Source organism: Epinephelus lanceolatus, chromosome 8 (assembly GCF_041903045.1).
Source record: "Epinephelus lanceolatus isolate andai-2023 chromosome 8, ASM4190304v1, whole genome shotgun sequence".
Taxonomy (NCBI): domain Eukaryota; kingdom Metazoa; phylum Chordata; class Actinopteri; order Perciformes; family Serranidae; genus Epinephelus; species Epinephelus lanceolatus.
The window spans coordinates 6,848,675-6,869,119 of record NC_135741.1 but is presented as its reverse complement, the minus strand read 5'-3'; the positions used below and the strand labels follow the sequence as shown (position 1 = coordinate 6,869,119).

Here is a 20,445-nt window from a genome sequence, read left to right as displayed (position 1 = left end):
TATTCTAATCTATATAATGAGTACCTTTACTTTTTGTTCTGTCAGTAGGCTATATGTTGAAGCTATTAAGTCATTTTGTACTTTTACCTAAGTAAGCATCTGAATTTGTGTCTAACATATAACAGAGTGATCTATTTCTACTCGGTGGTATTGTTACTTTTACTTGAGCAAAATATCAGAGTACTTTTCCCACCACTTGTTCAAACAAACACTGCAGTCTACAAAGGCTTTTCGCACGTCTTCAGTGCACCTGAATCTCGCATCCTGCAAACTAACATAGCTTTTGTTACGCACCATTGAGCACTACTTAAAAGTTATTAATTTAAAGCTTGAGGCTTATCTTATCGACAGCGCAGGATCGGAGTAAAATAAAAATAGAGCTGAATTTATGTATTTATTATTATAGTGGACAACAGCAGTTCGTGCATACTGGAGTTACATTTGCACAGTTTAGCTCTATTTTTTTTTTTTAACTTTTTAGTATATTTCTACTTCGTTCATGCTGATGTAAACTAGGCTATGTGAAGGTTACAAGAGGGATGATGTGGCCTAAATGTATTTTAATGTTGGCAATCGGGTGTATCAGTTACACTTGAATGCGGTAGATGGCAGAGTTTACCCTCAAACTGGTCAGCCTGCGTCCTTGTTACAGTAGGATACATCTCAAGGTCTGACAGGCATGTTTTTTTCTACTTCAAATTTGAAAATGAATTTTTCAAAATAATGTGTTAATGTGAACACTAATGTGTTCTTATGTATGTTAGTGTTTGGTGTTTTGGTAAGAAAAAAAGTACTTAAATGACCTTGAAGATGACCTTCATGTCTGAAGCTTCCACTTGTTTTCTAAGTGTGTTTATACAGTTGATTTAAATGCAACACATTGGCAGTAGCTATGTTTTTCCAAATTGAATGTGGAAATAAATCCTTGAAGTGTCCACCCCCTCTCCAGCTTGAATCAGTGCTATCTATAATGATTTTATGGCACCTTATCAGTCTGAAGCAACATGTTGCATTATGCTACGTATCAGTGAACAAGCACTGCCACGTTGGACCCTTTTTTCCTCCGGACTTTCCAGCATGTCTGATTTCATTTCTAAGTTGTCAGAGAATGTGTGATCCTATCCATTCCCCAGAAAATCACAGATAATATAAAATATGATCTGCAGAAAACATGATGTAAAAATAGACCTTGAGATTTATTAATTCATCTTCACATTGTAAGGCGAAACAATGCCTGTTTTTTTTTTAAGGCAGTACAGGTTACAAGGCACAATTTATTCCATCAGTTAAACCATGACAAAGTACTAAACAAAAAATATAATATATTTTTTAAAAACCAATACAACATATTATTGGGAAACTTCCTCAGTGTGTCTGCAGGGCACTTTTACAAAGTGGCACCACAGAGTTCACCGTATGCACCAAGATTTCTTGGTGTAGATGTTCAGTTTTACTACTCTAAATAAGTATTTTCCAGTACATAAAACAAACCACACATATTTTAGTCTTGTCACAGAATGTTTAAAAGCTGAACTCATTCAAGTGATTTCCTTTAGCTTTGATAAAACGACAATTTTCTGAGTTCCTGACTGAAAATGTTAAATGAACATAAAATAAAATACTGTGCAACACTAAATACATGACAATGTAAGGTCTGTTGTAACATTCACAAAATACTGACATGATCACGTCGCCATGTCTAACATGAGCCTTACTGCACACACTGAGGCCATGCTACAGGAAGTGATGTTACCCAATAATAAACTACATTATATACAACCATGTACGTCTCTCTACGAGTCGATCTTACAGAACAACAGGATGGTTTGAATGCTCATAGTTTTGTGTGGCTTTCACTGAGCTGTGGAGCTCAACTGCAGCTGCATGTGAACAAATAGATCCCTGAAGAAAAGCAACAATCTGCAAGGGACATAATTGCAATCATATATTTAGTTACTTTATTGTTTCAGTCAAGTTGACAGCTTCAATGCTGATTATATATAAACTTACATATAAAGACCCTGGTTTAACACAATAAAAAAAACTGAAGGAATAAGGACTGAGAGGATTGTTAGATGGCCTCTTGCTTTGTAATAGTAGGCTGAGGGATGGAGGTCGGCTGCTTGGGCACGGTGGCTATGACCCCCTGAGCCAGTTTATAATGTTCTGAGCTGGAGGCAGTAGGCGGGGACGGGATCGGGGTTTCAGGAGTGGCTGAAAAGTAGAACACAGAGTAACAGGAGCGAGTTAGAAACCGCAGCATAAGCAGGTGTATATTTACAATTCTGTGGTATAACATGTCTTGGGGGGGCAACACAATTTTCAGATAAGGAATAAGCACTTTTGTGAAATTTTTCAGAGCATTAAACACGTTAAGAAAGAATAACAGAAGTTCTCTTTGACAAAATAAGCCAGATTAGTTCCCATGAAGAATTTAGAGGATTATTCTGCCAAGCCTGTTTGTCCTTCCAGCTACCTGGCTGGGCTGCACATGGAGCAGGGGAAGGGAGATCTGACAGTCTCTTCTTATCAAAATACAATTGTTTTCAGTTCACATAGATTAATTCTTCTGATCACACTGATCAAACTTGGATGGACAAAAGCATCCAAGTTCTTCTCTTGTATGTGGCAATGAAAATAACCTTAACAAAGACAGAGACTTGGGGCCCGTCCCAATATCCCCCCTTAGCCCTACCCCTTGGCCCTACCCCTACATTTGCGCGTTCCCACGAGGGGCAGGGGTGTCCCAATTACTTTTTGTGTGTAGGGGTAAGGGGCATAACGAGGTGGTAGTGGGTATGAAACTAGCCCTTTGGAGCGAGGGATTTCAGATGCTGACCTGCCAGCGAGGGGTGGATGTTGCCATGGCTACCACCAAGTAAGAGACGGGGAAAAAAGTTTGTACATAGCTAATGTTACCGTCGTAAGGTTGCTTGTTAGCTAGCTAGTTAGCTCGCACTATCTGGCGTCTGTCATCTGCCCTGTTCTGCAAAATTGTTGGATTTTTCACATTACGATAACACGCCAGCTAGTATAACTATGCTGCCTCGTAATGTTAGCTGGTTAGCTAGCTAACCAGCTAACATTGCTGTCATTCATCAAACGAAGCATGATGAATACAGCAAACGCAATTGGTAGGATGAACTCAACTGGAGACTCCATTGTAGATGCCGGTTGGAAATGTAGATGGCTCCCAGCTTCCTGTTTAAAATAGTTATGTATGCATGAACATAACCGACATGGTGATGTAGTCAGTGGTGTCCCAATTCTGAGGGAAAAATTTCAACCCCTACCCCTCGTTGCTTCATTTCGAGGGCCAAGGGGTAGTGGGCAATGGGGGGTATTGGGATTGGGCCTTATTTTTACATGTTGTGCTTCACATTTGTGTTTTGTACTTACAGATTTGACCGTTGTGGATCGGCGTTGGTATGTTGCTGGTCACTATAACATTGCCGCTGAGATGCTCCTGAACCAGGTGAGGGTGCAGAGAGTGAGGTGCGTGTGGAGCCTCGTTGGCAGAACCTGAGAGACACGACACACAAAAATAAACTCAGTCTTGATTTATTATATCATATCTGTCAGCACAAAGAATGCCACAGTCCTCTCTATCGTCTATATTCTAAACACATGTGGTTTCTCTGTATTAATCCAAAGGTTTTAAGATCAGGTGTTGGTTCCAAATGATGTGAAGGAGCTCACCTCCAAGAAGCATTTCTTGTAGCAGGTTGTCGATCTTGGCCATGCCAAAGAGTTTGACAAACTGGATCTGTTCGATCATCTGCCAGGTGATGCTCTGTAGTGTGGGCAGCAGCAGGAGCAGCTCCCCGAAGCGTCCCCGGGAGTCGTACTGCCTGTCGTTGATGTAGTCCTCCAGGCTGACCTGGACCTGGTATCGCATCCGCTTGATCTTTCCGGGGTCACTCAGACCTTTAGCATCTGTGGGCAAATGAAAGCAGGAGGCGTTTACATAGAGAAGTCTCTAAAATACTTCTCACTGATATGTAAAGAAGTTCACACAACCAAAATGATTGGTCAGCAGCAGTACCTGGGTCAAAGAAAACTATGGCTTTCAAGCAGGCGTATTCATTGTCGTCTATCTGAAGCTCCTGGAAGGGAAGCACCAGCTCATCCAGGATTCTCACTGCTACCCTGCCCACCTCCAACTCCGGGCAGTTTCTGGGAATGATGTGGTCATTTCCTGCAGGAGAATCACGGTGCATGATGAGATTTAAGGGAATACTTCACCCACAAAGTGACCATCGGAACAACAATACAGAAAGAAGTCTCACTTGACTCGACAGTGAACGAAGAATCCAAAAAAGATTAACCTTTTTCGTAAATGTAAGTAATGTGGGTCGCATTTAATAATAGCAAAACTATATCAAAACATCAGTTTACAAACTCTCATGCAACTCATGCAGTATAATCCACATCTAATTCTTCCAGTCATATGCTCAGTACTTCCCAAACACATGAATTTTTGCTTAAACATAAAGATTTAAAACTGGACCAAAGTTGAAGTAAAGAAGCCTCTTGGATGAGAGGTGAAACATCTTCGAGAAACTCAAGTAAGTCCAGCTGCCCACGATGTAGCACTTAAAATGACCATGACCTGGATGACTGAGAAACTCCACCAACAAAGATGTAAAACACATCAGTATAAACAATTTGATGACTTTAGACTTAACAAAAACAAAAAAGACTTACAGTTTGACTCGTGACTTCACTTGGACTTGTGCCTTTTGACTTAAAAAAACTTAGTACCTTCCTCCAAGCCAAGTTGGGAAGAGAAAGTTATGGACGAAACAGGGTTCCCAACCCAGCAGCATGCGGCTACATCGGGTGCTTCTTAGCTCAGGGCCATAAAGCTATAGATATTTTTCCAGAATTAGATTAGTGAAACAAGACGTGAAAGAAATATACAAAATGTATTCTGTTGTCGTACTGGTTCATGTATGAATATATATGAATATTTGCAATGTCATTACAACTTTTTTATAATTAAGTTCAGTCACTCCTGTTTAACAAACTTATTTTATCAAATAAATACAAGTTTTAAAAGCATTTATACTTTTTGTAAATTTGATATATTATTACTCTGTTGTTAAAATGGCATTACATTTGGTGAAAAGTGCATTATGACTCGTTTGGGACTCGAAACTCAAAGTTTAGGACTTGGCAGTCTTGACTTGGGGCTTGAGTGCAAAGACTTGAGACTTACTTAAACAATGACAAATGACTGGACAAATGAGACTTGGATTATACTGCACAAGTTGTGTGAGAGTTTGTAAACAGATGCTGTGATATGGCTTTGCTGTTGTGAAATGTGGAACCTGTTTACTTAAATTCATGAAGAACGTTAACCAGTTTTGGATTTCTCTTTCACCGTGGAGGCATGTGAGAAAAACTAAATTTTCTTCACGAATTGATGGAGAAATGCTGTGAGAAACTGATATCCAAATGATCATTTCGCAGGTATAATATTATTTTAAAACACTTCATTTAGTCCAGGATGAGACAATGCTTCTGTTAACAGAGACGGGCAACATGAGCAGGGTAAAACACACTTTACTTTTCAGTTTTACCTAATAAGAGGATGTCTTTGTAAAGCATGGATCTCTTTGCAGCACCGAGCAGCAGGTGTTCTCCAGCATGAGCTCGCAGCAGCGCCACCTGAAATACAGGAAATTCATTGACTTATTAACTGTGTGATAATAACTGCAATCCTCTACATTTCAGTGTTAATGAATATTGTATCATTCTTACATCCCTTTCTAAAAAAAGTCTCTTTTGAAGCTCACTGAGTGAACTGAACTTCCTGGAGGAAGACACGGGCTCCCTCCCTGATATAACATCAGCAAATGAGTTACAGAGGCCTGGTGATCACACTGTTAATGATTCAGCACTTTTTCTCGTGGAGGGATATAACTTTAAAAACCAGCTCATCGTATTCTAACTGAAGATTAAAATACATTAACCACTCTGGTTGAAGAGTTTGAGGTTTTAAGTTAAAAAAAAGTGTCTCTTTAATGCATTTCCTTTTATTTTCTACTACATTTTTATTTATTAAGTGCAAACATATTCACTGTGTCTATACTCGTGTGCTCCTGCAGCCCACACTATGGTTTTGAGCAGACTGGTTGATGAGTGACCAGAGTGTCTATACAACTATGTACACTGTGTCTGCATACAAGTCTTACCTGGTCATCCAGGGGCAGGTCACAGAAGGCTGGGATGTACTTGGCCCACTCCACCAACACCAACAGCTGCTGTTTCATGGACTCACACACGTCTGTGATGGCAGCGATCTTTTTGGTCCTTATGTCGCCGTTCAGTATGGGAGCAGGGGAGGTGATCTGGACGTGCACATGTGGAATCATTTGATGTCCTTGTTCCAGGTGATTAATCACACTTAGATGTGATTTTCAAAACATGATATAGTAGGTCTTACCTGTCTTGACAGTACGTCTGCCTGGATGAGTGCATTGATGGATGGTAAACTGCTGTCTTCGTAGCTGGATCTCCTGGTGCTAATTCTGTCTCTTTCATTCTGCACAGCTAAAAACACACACAAAGTTATTGTGTCATTGCTGCTGCAGCTGTATTCAGAGAAAAATGTGCCATTTTCATGCAGCTAAAGAAATTGAAAAGGCAGAAAATCAATAAAAAAGTAGCTTTCCTCCATTTCTTTGTAGATGGCAGAGTCATTTCAAAGAAAAATAAGTCTTCCAAGGTTGTCATGTTTATCAGTATATGGCTATTATTGCTCGGAAATGTTTGCTCAGCATAAGCTGGTTAGAGACTTCAGCGCTCCACTGAGTGAACATTAACAATGTTGGGTGTTGCGACACACTCAGACGAGTCACGTCAATTCAGTGGGGACAGCTCACTCTCCGGCAGTGATTTGCTGATTAAATGGGGAATTTCTGTTTTCACAAACTGAGTGTATAGATTCTGTCAGTGTGCTTTGAAAACATAAACAGGCACCTACCTTCTTTCTTCATGCCGGCTCTGAAGCATTTCTTCAGTCTGCAGTATCTGCATTGATTTCGCTTGTCTTTGTCCACGATGCATTGTCTGTTGAACCTGAAAAAATGAGCAGATTGAGTCTGTTTGTGCTGTCATAAAATCCAAAAAGAAACTTGAATAAGTGAAGCAAATGGAGCTGCAGGGATCAGTTGATTGACAGAAAATTATTTGGCAACAATTTTGATAATTGAAGAGGTATTTTTAGTATTTTTTAAAGGAAAAATGTCAAACATTTGCTGTTTTCAGCGTCTCAACTGTGAGGATTTGATGCATTTCTTCATAGTAAACAAAAACATTTGGATTTTAGACTGGTGGTCAGACAAAATTTGATTTGTGAGGATGTCAGCGTGACCTGTGGGAAATTATAACAGGCATTTCTCAACATTGTGACATTTCTAAAAATGAGATTGATCGATTAATCAAGAAAATAATCTGCAGACTAGTTGCTGCCAAAGAAGCGACTGGGCCCCTAATTTACTGAAACAAACCATAAGTTTATCTTTTGTTTTTTTCCTCTTTCACACACTCAAACATCACTTTGGAACTGGCTCTATTGGCCGGACTACATGTCCAATGCTTTGCTTCAATGTCACATAGAACCGTCAGTTGCAGATCTGCCCTCACCTGCACGAGTACATGTGGTTTTTGCGGACGCTGCGTCTAAAGAAGCCCTTGCAGCCATCACAGCTGGATGCCCCGTAGTGCTTGCCAGTGGCTCTGTCTCCACATATGGCACACAGGCTGCCTGCCCCCAGGTGGCTGGTAGCGTTCATGTTGGTGCTCTCAGCCGGCGAGGAGTCTGAAAGAGAAACAGAGAACAAATGTCTCATCAGGTCAGCTGGCTTTGAGTTTATCAGTTTTAGAGCTGAAACCAGAGGAAGAGTGCTTTTATAAAAGCTTGATTAGATGGCAGTCATCAAGCATAAAGGAACATGAAGTTCAGAGGTTGTTTCCATGTGACAGTTTGTCAGGCTGGTTTGATTTCAGAAGGTGTGAACGGCCCAGAGTGAATACAGTGATCAGCTCCATTGACGCCTGACCAAAAACCGGCCTTCATGAGAACTTGTGAGGGTCTGTTAACCTGCCTGAGTAGCTCAGACAGTGTCAACAGAGCAAAATTGATGACGGCTTGATTGCCTCTGAAAAGACAATCACTGGAGACAGTTTTCTTTTCAGTCACCACACTGGGTCAATCAATCATAGAGCTTGTCATGCTATAGATTAAAGACGGCAGGCTGACTCATGAGACCCTGATATACGTTTGAGTAGAAACATGTAAGTGATGGAAAAGCCTGTGAAGCTTCCTTTTTTTTGGAGTCTCACTGGGAATTTTAGAATCAGGATCACAAGCGCACGTCATGGGAGACTGCATGTATGAATAAGTTGGTGTCACTGTGAACACTTTCTCTTCACTTCAGCCTCTGTGGGAACAGACCGTTTGTAACAGGAGATGCACGATCATGATACTCAAACTACTGCTTCATCAGAGGATGAATATCAACCCAGTGAAATTAATCTGACACCACTTTGCTCCACAAGCTGAAACAGGTTAAAATTGCTTCGACCAAATGACCCTGGCGCATTGAGGATAGAGCGGAGCCTCGTAAATCAAAGTCTCTTAATGTTTTACTATTGCGCCCAGAGGTGATAAAAGAAGACCACTGCACAGGATCATCCCTCTGCGAGCAGATGGACAAATGACCCCTTTTTATCACTTCATGCTGCCCCTGTCCTCTCTCCTGACCAAAGTTTTAAATCAGTAAAAGTTTCAAAGTTCAACACCACAGCTGCATATATGTGACTCACCTGTGCCCAACGGGAGCACTTGCATGTTTTCGAACTCCAGCGTAGTGTAGGCTGGGTCCAGAGCCTCGCTGTAGTCTGCCATGTCCATGTCTGCCAGTGCTTTGGACAAACAAATTCTCAACTACCTGACAGTGGGGCAGAAAGACTTGTCCAAGAAGCTAATGTGCCCCCCTCCTCCCCCCCCTCCCCTTTTCTTTCTCACACCCCCTCACACCTCCACTAACCCCCCCCCTTAGCCTAGCTCCGCCCACTGACAAGGTAGCTCCCTGGCCCAGTTGAGTGTGATGGGGACTTACTGGTGTCAGAGAGGAGACCAGTGAGTGACAGCAAAGCTCCCCTCCTTCTCCTCCTTCCCTCGTGCTGCTAACCAGAGGAGAGGTGGAGTGTCTCTTTGGTTGATGGTTAACTAGCCCCTTCACTGGTGAATCACAGGGTTGTTTTTTTTTTTTTTTTTGGAAGAGATAGCACAACTTTGATATCTGACATCTCCTCTTGGTTCTCTTGTCAGCAATGGATAAACAATTCCTCCGTGAGAGCGGAATCAGGTCAATCCTTTGCCAAATCACTGCTCCAATGCCGCTTTAAACCAGCTCACTTTTACAGCCAGCACTTTCTGTAGCATGCTGTTATCACATGCACACAAATTTACAGCGTCCACATTGAAACAGCCAAGAACACATGAAGGTGCAGCAGAGCCTGGTGTGTCTGTCTGCAGGGAGAAAGTCATGTACGAAAGTGCAACTTTTAATGGAGTTGTTCTTGAGTATTTTATTTTCTGCTACTTTTAACTTTCACTTCCTTTGAAAGGTCGTAGAGGGAAGGTTAAAGTATCATATGTATATTCAGGTTTAAGGTAGTTGTGCTAGAGTATTTCCATTGTATGCTACTTTATACGTCCACTTCACTACATTTCACTTCATCTGACAGCCATGGGCAGATAATGAGACAATGTGTCCCGATTCCTGCTGTAAAGGAGCAAGACATCCAGACTCAAAGAGACACACATTGTCATTTTGTGTCTTTTTAGGGGACATTTTGCAGGTGAAGCAGAACTCTCTGACACTAAAAACTGCACCTGGAGTTAAATAATTAGTTCACACTACAGACGAAGGGTCTGACTAACAGCTCCCTGTCACAGCAGATCCACACTGACACTCCACTGCACAGATATGATATAAAATACTACAGAAAATATCACAGGAAACCATCAAAGAAAGCCTGAGATACATGTTCTTGTTTGTCAAACTGATTCATGCTGCTTTACTAATGTAACTGTGCACTGCAGTCAGAATTAAAAATAAACAAATAAATAGTGGATTGGATTTGGTCAACATATCCTTGATACAAACATTCAGTAATGCATCCACTAATTACTTTGCAAATCCAGAATTTACCGCTAACACATATGATCACTGTATAACCTATGATACTGGCGTTGTAGCACTCAAGGTTGGTTTTGGTCTCGAGACTGTATTAAGATTCTGGTCTGGTCTCAGACTCAGCTGCAGTTTTGCTCGATCTTGTCTTGGTCTCAGAAAAGAGGACCTAGGATTTTGTTTCAAGACCACAACTGCAGGAATATCACTAATTTGCCTGTGCAACAAATGAGTTCTGAATATAGATGGTTAATCTGATATTTTTTTTTGTTTGTTTGTTTACTCGTGGAAAACAGAGGAAAATTCCTACACATAAGTTCACCTGTGCAAATCCTTGTCATTATTTTGTCAACACATTTCTCATAGTACACTTATAAAGACATGAACATACGGTATGGCAATAAAAGATCAATTTTTAAGCAGTACCTGTGGTTTGCATGTTCCACATTTTAATGTAAAGGTTTCATGCAGTCTGGGACTCACACTGGTCTGGTCTTGGTGATGACCTGGTCTCGATATACTCTAGTCAGGGTTATGACTGGGTCTCGACATATTCTGGTATTAATCATGACTTGGTCTCGATACACTGTGCTCTTGGTCTTAACTTGGTCTTGTTGCAGTCTGGTCCTGGTCATGGCTTGGTCTTGGTTTAGGTGGTCTTGACTGCAGCACTAGATGAAACTAACCATGACTTAAAACACTCTGGTCTTGGTCATGACTTGGTCTCAATACACTCTGGTCTTGGTCTTGGCTTGGTCTTGATATACTTTGGTCTTGGTCATGCCAGGGTCTTGCTATACTTTAGTCTTGGTCTTGACTTGGTCTTGTTACACTTTGGTATTGGTCTTGACTTGGTGCTGATACACTCTGGTCTTGGTCTTGACTTGGTTCTGATACACTCTGGTCTTGGTCTTGACTTGGTCTAGATGCACTCTGTTCTTGGTCTTGACTTGGTCTCATACACTCTGGTCTTGGTCTTGACTTGGTTCTGATACACTCTGGTCTTGGTCATGGCTTGGTGTTTGTTTAGGTGGTCTTGACTGCAACACTAGATGAAACTAACCATGACTTGGTCTCAATACACTCTGGTCTTGGTCTTAACTTGGTCTCGATGCAGTCTGGTCCTGGTCATGGCTTGGTGTTGGTTTAGGTGGTCTTGACTGCAACACTAGATGAAACTAACCATGACTTGGTCTCAATACACTCTGGTCTTGGTCTTAACTTGGTCTCGATGTAGTCTGGTCCTGGTCATGGCTTGGTGTTGGTTTAGGTGGTCTTGACTGCAACACTAAGATGAAACTAACCATGACATGGTCTCAATACACTCTGTTCTTGGTCATGACTTGGTCTCGATACACTCTGGTGTTGGTCTTGACTTGGTTCTGATATACTCTGGTCTTTGTCTTGACTTGGTCTAGATGCACTCTGTTCTTGGTCATAACTTGGTCTTGATACACCCTGGTCTTGGTCATGACTTGGTCTAGATACACTCTGTTCTTGGTCATAACTTGGTCTTGATACACTCTGGTCTTGGTCATGAGTTGGTCTCGATGCAGTCTGGTCCTGGTCATGGCTTGGTGTTGGTTTAGGTGGTCTTGACTGCAACACTAATATGAAACTAACCATGACTTGGTCTCAATACACTCTGGTCTTGGTCATGACTTGGTCTCAATGAACTGGGTTTAGGTGGTCTAAAAGGGTCCATTCTGTTTTGATTCACACTCACATTTTGAACAACATTTCTTTATAATACTTTTGTAGTTTTACTTTAATGCAGGACTTAAACTCGAGTATTTATTTACAAGTAAAGGTGATGAATTCATCTTCTACCTCAGGGAACCCACCAGTCAGATTGTATCAGTCCATCATATTAAGACCTACTTCCATGTGTAATACGTTGTTGGTAAATCTGAGTTAATTCCTTCATGATTAACAGGGGAAACAACTCTTGCTAAAGCAAAGTGATGCCTTTATGTAAAAGACTTCATTGTTTGTGAAAATGCATGGTGCACGTGAGGCTGATCTAAAAGCTCAGCACTTATTGTTGGAAAGGCAGCAGCTGCTCAGAGAGACAGAGAGACAGCCTTGGAGCATATTTAGGAATCATTTTAGAGGAAATAAACATCACAAAGGATACACGCTTTAGTAAGAACTGAAACTGATTTCTTATATATGTTTTTTTTGTGCGTAGTTATTTATGATAAACATGTCTCAAAGGTCCTCTATTGTGGATTTGTCACTTAAAAATCCATCAAAAACAGAAGTGACTCCCAGCTTGCACATCAGGAGGTACAGTTTTCAGGAGGTATGTGAAATACTGTGGAGCAGCTCAGCAAATTTGAAAAAAATCTAAATTATAATGGTAAAATACACAATTTAGAGGGAAAATAAACACACAAATATTATTAGAAATTTGAGTGAGGCTGATCTTTAGTATGTTAATTGTCACAATAACTAACAAACTATAAGATATGCCAGGCAGACAATGGAGTGAGCAGAAAAGTCAGAATACATAAAGGAGACAGATGAATGGTTGACTATGCAAATTTGACCCACTGAAAAAACACAAAGTGCCTAAACATGAACATTTCCAGGATCATTATGTCTGATATGATAAATGTTACTGACACTATCAACTTATAAAATATATTCATGCAGCACTGTTAATTAAATCACAGTTTAATACCAACTTATATCTACATATTTAGAACATGAGAGCAGGTGGTGTTGATGAAAAGTTTGGGAGCCGTTCAAGTAGGCTACTACATTACACCATCATAACTTTAGGAATACTGTTTAAAGGAACTTTTCGCTAAATATAAGGTAAATATTTAACGAGTTAAAAGTAAAACATACAAAATACATACTTATTTGTGTGAATTTTATATGTAAATAGAACGTTTCATGTGGATGTTCCACAGATTTTCCACATGTAAAACAGATATTCCCATATGTAATTTTATCACACGTACATTAACATTTAATATATGGTTTATTAATACATATATGCACTATGATGTTGTTTTTGACACAAGGTCATTTTTAAGTAATTATATGACAACTGTTATAACTCCCATGAAGCGTAACTGGTGTTACACTTAATGACTGATTAACGACATCATCATAATAACAATTAAATATGAACTGTAAAGGATTTAATACATAAATTGACATTTGAAATATTTTTTGTTGTATCTTCTCACAGCTACATTATAATGGGTTAGAAAAAAATGTTTGCAACAGTTTTTGTGAATGCTAAATAGGTGGGATTAGAATAAAGTGCCACAGATAGTACAAATAAGATGATATGTTATGTACTTAATTACAATAATAGAGCCTGTATATTTAAAGGATACTGAAATGCAAACATTGCTGATAGGGTCAAGAATAAAGCAGTAGATCATTTATATAAATGACCAGCACAGGTTTAATACAAGGCATACTGTATGTAAATTTAGTCAGTTGAAATATACATGTTTGTTTTTTGTCAGTATTTATAAAAACTCCCTCCACTTATGAAGGCCAAGAGATGTGGATGAAATCTATCCTCTGTGAATGATTTGTAAGTGTGTGTAATAATTAATCATTAATGTCATTACAGCCGTGTAATACTGTGATGTCAATCATTCACTAAGTATTAACATCACAGTATTACACAGCCGTGTAATACTGTGATGTCAATCATTCACTAAGTATTAATACGCCACTTACAGATGCTTTACAGGACGGAGTCATACCTGTTGTCAAATGACATTAATAAACACTTAAAAATGCACTTTTATCTGCTTACAGCCACATTATAAGCTCTTTATGAAGGGTTTATAGTGTGTATGATGCTAAATATGGCGAGTAAAGCAATGTGGTAATTTTCATCTACTGTTTCAATTAGAAATCCTAATCTGGAGTGAAATGTGTCACATTTTAGGTGAGAATAAAATGCTAAAATAATGTATTGGACATGAAATTGGTAAAAAATAAATTCTCTGCTTGCGCAAAGTGTCCGCCTCCTAAATGTCACAGAGCAAACAGTAGTCTTGTATTTGAAGAGAAAGTGCCAGTACATAGCAGCAGGTCAACGATCCCGAGTTCACACCAGACCTCAGTGTGCAGTAAACCCCCTGTAGCTGAACTTGTTAACCACGCACTCAAATTATACTGAGGGCTCATAAAATTATTTTTCTTCCAGCAGGCAAACACCATAACATTCCTACAGCCTCCTGTTTATGATTCTGATGTGTTTAATGATTATATTGACAGAAAAACCCCTTCATGATAATCCAATCACAACTGAAAATGGAAGTGATCAACCTGTGATTAAACCTACAGAAACTCTTCTCTTCACTCTGTCATACATTTAGATTCATTGATCTGGAAATCTTTAACAAACTGATTAACTCAATGGAAACTACACCCACCATCAAAACATGATTAACATCTGTTTTACACACTCCCTACAGCGCTCTGCATCAAATTGTGCAGCTCAGTCGGAGCATGTTGTTTCACTTGTGTGTACAGAGGTCGTCTGTTACAACATTTCTTCACGTTCGATCGGTGCTGCTCTTCTGCAATGCCCATATTTGCTCAAGAAGTGTGCTGATTATTTCAAAGCAGTAAGCAGAGGATAGAGGGGGGAGGGGAGGGTGAGGATGGGAGAATCAGTGTGGAGCTATGAATGAGTCACTCAGAGCAAATCTTATCTTCCCTGTCATTAAAGTGTTTTTATCGCTGCTCCCATCTTAAATTTCTGTGAACTCCTCAAGGAGCAGTCGTATACGCAGGACTATAAAGTATAATCTGCACGGTTATAGCTTTCTTAATCATGAACTGACAAACTGTTCCAATGTGTCAGATAGAGGCAAGGTTAGGTTAAAATTCTCTCGTCACTTATCTGTATTTTGAGGTGGGGGCTTTGTCTTAACATATTACATTCCCACAGTACACAGGCTGGAGTGACACGTGCAGGACGCTGTAAAACACACGGACCTCTGAGCAGAATAAAATCACAGCAGCTGTTTGTTCTGGTGACATACTCTAATGTAGTCACTGAAAAGTGACTACATTAGAGTTTACTGCTGTTAACAGGAAACAAAATGTTCAAAAGTCTAACCTGTCGATTCCAAATAAATAGCCTGACATTTTAAGGAGTACTTTATTCCTGCCGAGAGTTAGATGATGAGATCGATACCACTTTCATGTCTGTACGCTAAATATCAATCTACTGACATTTCACTTAATTTAAATCTCTGTTTTCAGAGATGTCTTCACAACTATTGGATTGTTCCTTGGAGTCTACACGATGCACCCCTACATCTGAAGAAGTGATTCGCCTTTTAAGTATGAGATCTTTAACACTTCATAGCTAGCTTATTGCTAACTGAGCATTTTCATCAGGGCTTCCGCTTTTGGCCCGAGGGGCTGATTGTGGACTTAAGTGGGCAACACATTGTCATCGACCTCGTCACATATTGACGTTTGGTCATGGACTTGCCACGTCCACATACGACATAAAAAGGTAGCCTACCCTGGGTGTTGGTTGCTGACGTTCTGGGACGCCATGTCAACATTTACATACAGTCTCTTTCAAAATAAATACACTACATCAGTACAACAGCACGAATTGATGCTCGTTTCCTCCAACAACTAAGGGACGTGGTTGGGTTTAGAAAAGGTGTTTGTTGGACCCATCCACCACCCGTCTCGTCCACCCTACCCAGACTTTCACCGCTTTAACTTTGGTTCTTGTCCCACCACGTTTCCCCCTGACACCACCGAGCACTGTTAAATTAAAACAGCGACTGGCTGCATATCATGCCAACATTAAAGGACAGCTTTTTTTGTCAGTGTCTGACGCCGCAAGTCACTGCCCAAGCTCTGGATTTCGACAACTTCGGAGTGAGACAGGGTTGACGTGGGTGAGTCATGTGGCTAGTGGGCCGGTCACGTAGCTCCTCAAGCTGCAGCTATATCTACTCAGGCCTTGAAGCCAATTTTACACAGTGGAATTACAACATCTGTCATGTGATGCCATTGGGACCAAAAATGTTTTCCCATAGACTTACATTGTAAAAGAGACATCTGTAAATCAGTGGATACATTTTTCATGCATCACAACTCCTGAGAAATGACTCGTTTCACTATCAGGATTCGAGTCAGTCAGTCTGCTGACATTTTAAAGTCGAGAGGAGCCACAAGATTAAATTATTTTATCCCCATTCAAGTTAGCGGCAGGCTAAACCAGAAGTTAGCAGCTTGACTGGTGGAGATTAACTGCTCGACTCACTGTAGTTCTCCATACTCTGTATAAAAATTATGGACTTAGGTACCGTGATGTCACCCATTGGTTTGTGGACTCCTGCTTTGAAGCATCAAGTTGGCCTTTCATCCGTTGCCATCTTGTTTTTAGGGAGCCAGAAGTGACCATATTTGGACAAGAGGCTGGTGCTGTGGTGGACCAAGGCACACTTATATTCAAAACTTTAACTGTGCGTTCACACCAAACGCGATGGACGCGATGAACGCCACAAGTTACCATTCAAAATCAATGTAAATGACGCGATGACACGCGATGTTGCTTTGGGCAACACGTTTCAGGCGATAAGAGCGATGCGATGAAGCGATGACGCGTCCATCGCCTCATTCCGTGTGTCGCTTGAAGTTGAAAAATTTGAACTTTTCAAGCGACATCGCGTGACGCTGTGCCAGAGACAGATGGACAGGCGCTGGAGCGCCTGTAGTTGGTGTCCAGGCGGGAGATCCTCGCACCAATACGGGCCAACAGGTCCTCAAACTGGGCCAGCGTCAGCCTGAAGTACCGCTGGAAACAACCGTCATCCAGATGCAGCTCTTGCAGGAGGTGATGATATTCACCCAGTTGTGTGCGTTTCTGGAGAATATTGTGAACCCAGACACGGCGGCGTTTGGGTCTCCGATCCAAATCAGATGTCCACAACAGATAAAGAGCAGCTACGGTAGTTAACTCAGCCATGGTTGACGAGAAAATAGCGGGAGGTGAAGAAAATTGCGTGAGGAGGGATGTGTCATCGCAATTGAAACGATGAAGTGATGATCAAAAAGGTAACCTTTGTGATCAAGCGATGCGATACTCGCGTTACGGGCGATGACATCGCGTCCATCGCGTTTGGTGTGAATGCACAGTAAGCCAAATGTAAACAGGTGACTTGTATAAAATGTCACCCCTGTACAGTTGTCATAAAGGAGGAAAATTAGTTACAGAGACCAAAACCATTTTTGTACCAGGCTGTAAACATGTTTATTTCTGCTGTAAAGGTGGGTATTTTAACATACCCAGCCAGCCTCAAGTGGTCATTCAAAGAACTACAGTTTTTGGCACTTCCATGTTGGCTTCATTTTCCAGCCCTGGAGGCTGCCACTGGGTTTGCTCTATGGGCCAACTATGCAGAAGATCTGGGTAATTTTAAACCCAGAAAGTCAAACCTTTTTGGCTTATGTGCTACTGAGCAACTTTCATAAGGATGAACAGGGCTCTGCCTCCAGTGCTGTATTCAGTTCTCTTTATGCATCCATGCCTAATATCTGAAAAAATAATAACATTTCCTTCATCCTCAGCTGCACTTATTTAAATGCTAATTATCAAATGTTCGCATGTCAGCACACTCAACCCATGACTGCATATAAAGATAGACAACTCATCTCTACTTTCTCTCACTGCTGAAAAAAAATGAAGCCAAAATATCTCCAGCACATTTAGAGCCAGAGTCTGCACAGCAGCAATTTTCACGGTACTGACTTCCTGCCCTCTGACCAATCGCAAGCAGTGCCATTGATTGCGAGCACATTGATTGTCACACACAGCTGTCAGTTATGATGTCACACCCCCTTTTTATAGCATCAAATAACTAATGAAAACAAAACTCATCAGCAAAAGGAGCACTTAAACATACTTGAGCTTGATAAGAACTACCTAAAATGACAGAAAGAGTGCACTCTTAGCTTTTGGTTTGGATGCATCCAAAAGTATATCCTCACTGCGATGCAAGCTTGACTGACATGTAGTCGCCTATCATGATATTCCTGCAACAACAGATTGTACAAAATAAGATTAAGTTATGTTTTTGGTTACTCTGAAAGAGCTTATTTGAGTATGAGACATTTTAAATAATTAACATGATTAAAAATTGCTTGTAGGGCAACATATTTAGCAGCAGGTATCATTCTTTTGGACTGTGTGGAGGCCAAAACTTACAGCAACAGAAAAAAGAAAATGAAGGTATGGGTTCACATACTTAGAAATGAATATTTGTATACTAAGAAGTACCGACAATAATTACATGTGCATGTCACAACTTTAACTCTGTGTCTTAGTTTTATGCATAAAACTTTTTAAATTTTATTTTCAGTTTTTTGTCCAGGTCTCATGTTGGATTCAATCTGTGTCTTTTATTTTGGTTTTCTTAATTTGTGTGTTTGTTATGGTGAACAATCGTGTGTCATGTGCATGTTGTTTATGGCAGAAAGAAATTCATTTGTCTTGTTTTAATGTTTGTGAGCACAGAATAAATAGTTGCTAAGCAGTTATCGGAGCTGAAGCAGAACTTTAACACAACACCATGATAATAGCTGCAGCCGACAGTAACTTCCTGACATTTAGCTGTTAAATAGCTGTTAAATACAGTGGGAAGCTGTCATGATGAAATGCGATGGGCCAGAGAGTGCTGTCTTATAATCAGTCACCCAAACTCTTGCCCTGGGGCTAAAAGTCAAAGGATCGCTGAGACCTGATGTAACACTTGTGTGATTCTCCCCTTTGAAACTTCAAACTCCAGTTTGTGAACAAAGTCCTGTCTATCTTCTGAATAGGAATCTCCGACCACTGACCAAACTCCATTTGCAACCACTGCCTATTTGTACCTTCTCCTCAATGACTACATTTCATTTCCCCAAGTCCGATCTCAAAGGCAGGCAGCAGGGAAGCAACATAGTTAAAATCAAAACACAGGAGCCGGCGGCTGGGAGGAAAAGACACGGTGATCACGGTGGCCTGGAAGAGTTAATAAGATGTGGAATATACACTGTCTGGGGACTTATTTTGTTTCTTTCCAGAGAGAGCTGCGGCACAGGGGGAATGTGTGTTTGTAAAGCACCATCCAGGAGCGTGTTGATGTTGATAAGAGTAAAACAGAAGGAGACAATGTGCTGGCTGCAGCAGATTTGAGGCTGCTGCTCTGCTCTCCTGCAGTAGATGGAGGAGATAGGTGAGTAGAGTGTCATGGCAAAGACCTTGTCAACAGATAACTATCTGCAAATAACACAGCTTATGCAAGACCCTGTGGCTGACCGCGGGAATATCATATTTTCTATGTCACAGGAATATTGTCACTGACTTTCATTGCATCTAATGACCCTGATTGATTTTTTGTAAAGATCATTTTACCTTTTTTTAAAGTAATTATTCACCAATTTGTTTGTGTGATTCGTCTACAAATTGTGTTGTACCTTTCTCCTGCTTTTATAGTTGAAACTACTTTTTCACAGCTCAGCTAAAAAACTTATTTCTAATTTTTTCTGTCATATAACAGCACCCATTGACTCCACTGAAGCTTATCTGTTCTCAGAGGCCCACAAACCCTGTTAACCAAAGCCAATTCATCCTCTGCAGTGGTGCGTAGGTTTCAGGATTTGTGTTAAAATGACAGATGTAATCATGGACATAATCAGGTCACCAAACAGCGGTCTTTCCATGTTAATTAAAAAACATTATATACAAGGTTTTGGTTTCTCTCCAGCCATACAACATGACTTTTTTAGGGGATGTTTAACTGTTTATAAAGATTGTTTCAATAAATTTGAAATGGAAAGACATTTAAATCAGTTTTTTCTTTGAAAGAATAGAAGAGTTGTCTTAGTGTCCTCGCCCATGATGACTATTTACTCTCGGGGTAATGATAAACCACTAGAGCCTATTTAGTTTTTCACTCTCATAGTATTACAGGGCAATAAAAAATGAAGTAGCCTAAAAAATGAGGGAGGTGTGCAAGTGGAGAAAGGTAATATAATACTGTGATTTATTTTAGCCGCTATTTGAATGATTTCTGACACTGTATGCTCTGTCTTTGTGTCTAAAATGTCCTTATAGTAAGAAGTAGTTTTTGTATGGTGCACAGCTTTGTAGCCCTCATGCACAAACACTTCTTAATGTCACATATTTGTTTTGGAGGTCAAAATAACCCTTCAACACACCTCTGTAATGTTTCAA

At 40.4% G+C, this 20,445-nt stretch overlaps 1 protein-coding gene across 2 annotated transcripts in view; it reads right to left on the bottom strand.

Annotated features, from left to right (window-relative positions):
- Positions 1–1,177: 1,177 nt before the first annotated feature.
- Positions 1,178–20,445, bottom strand: part of hnf4a (hepatocyte nuclear factor 4, alpha) — a 34,273-nt gene continuing 15,005 nt past the window's right edge. The window contains exons 1-10 of one of the 2 annotated variants that reach the window (XM_033629361.2): positions 8,836–9,001; positions 7,654–7,828; positions 6,992–7,086; positions 6,452–6,558; positions 6,201–6,356; positions 5,586–5,673; positions 4,046–4,198; positions 3,700–3,936; positions 3,400–3,522; positions 1,178–2,214 (exon numbers count right to left, since the gene is read on the bottom strand). In XM_033629361.2, coding sequence (XP_033485252.1) covers positions 2,072–2,214; positions 3,400–3,522; positions 3,700–3,936; positions 4,046–4,198; positions 5,586–5,673; positions 6,201–6,356; positions 6,452–6,558; positions 6,992–7,086; positions 7,654–7,828; positions 8,836–8,923 — 1,365 coding nt within the window. In that variant the 5' untranslated portion in view covers positions 8,924–9,001 and the 3' untranslated portion in view covers positions 1,178–2,071. Of the gene's footprint in view, positions 2,215–3,399; positions 3,523–3,699; positions 3,937–4,045; positions 4,199–5,585; positions 5,674–6,200; positions 6,357–6,451; positions 6,559–6,991; positions 7,087–7,653; positions 7,829–8,835; positions 9,002–20,445 lie in introns of those variants that run through there. The other variant, XM_033629362.2, reaches the window with a different exon arrangement.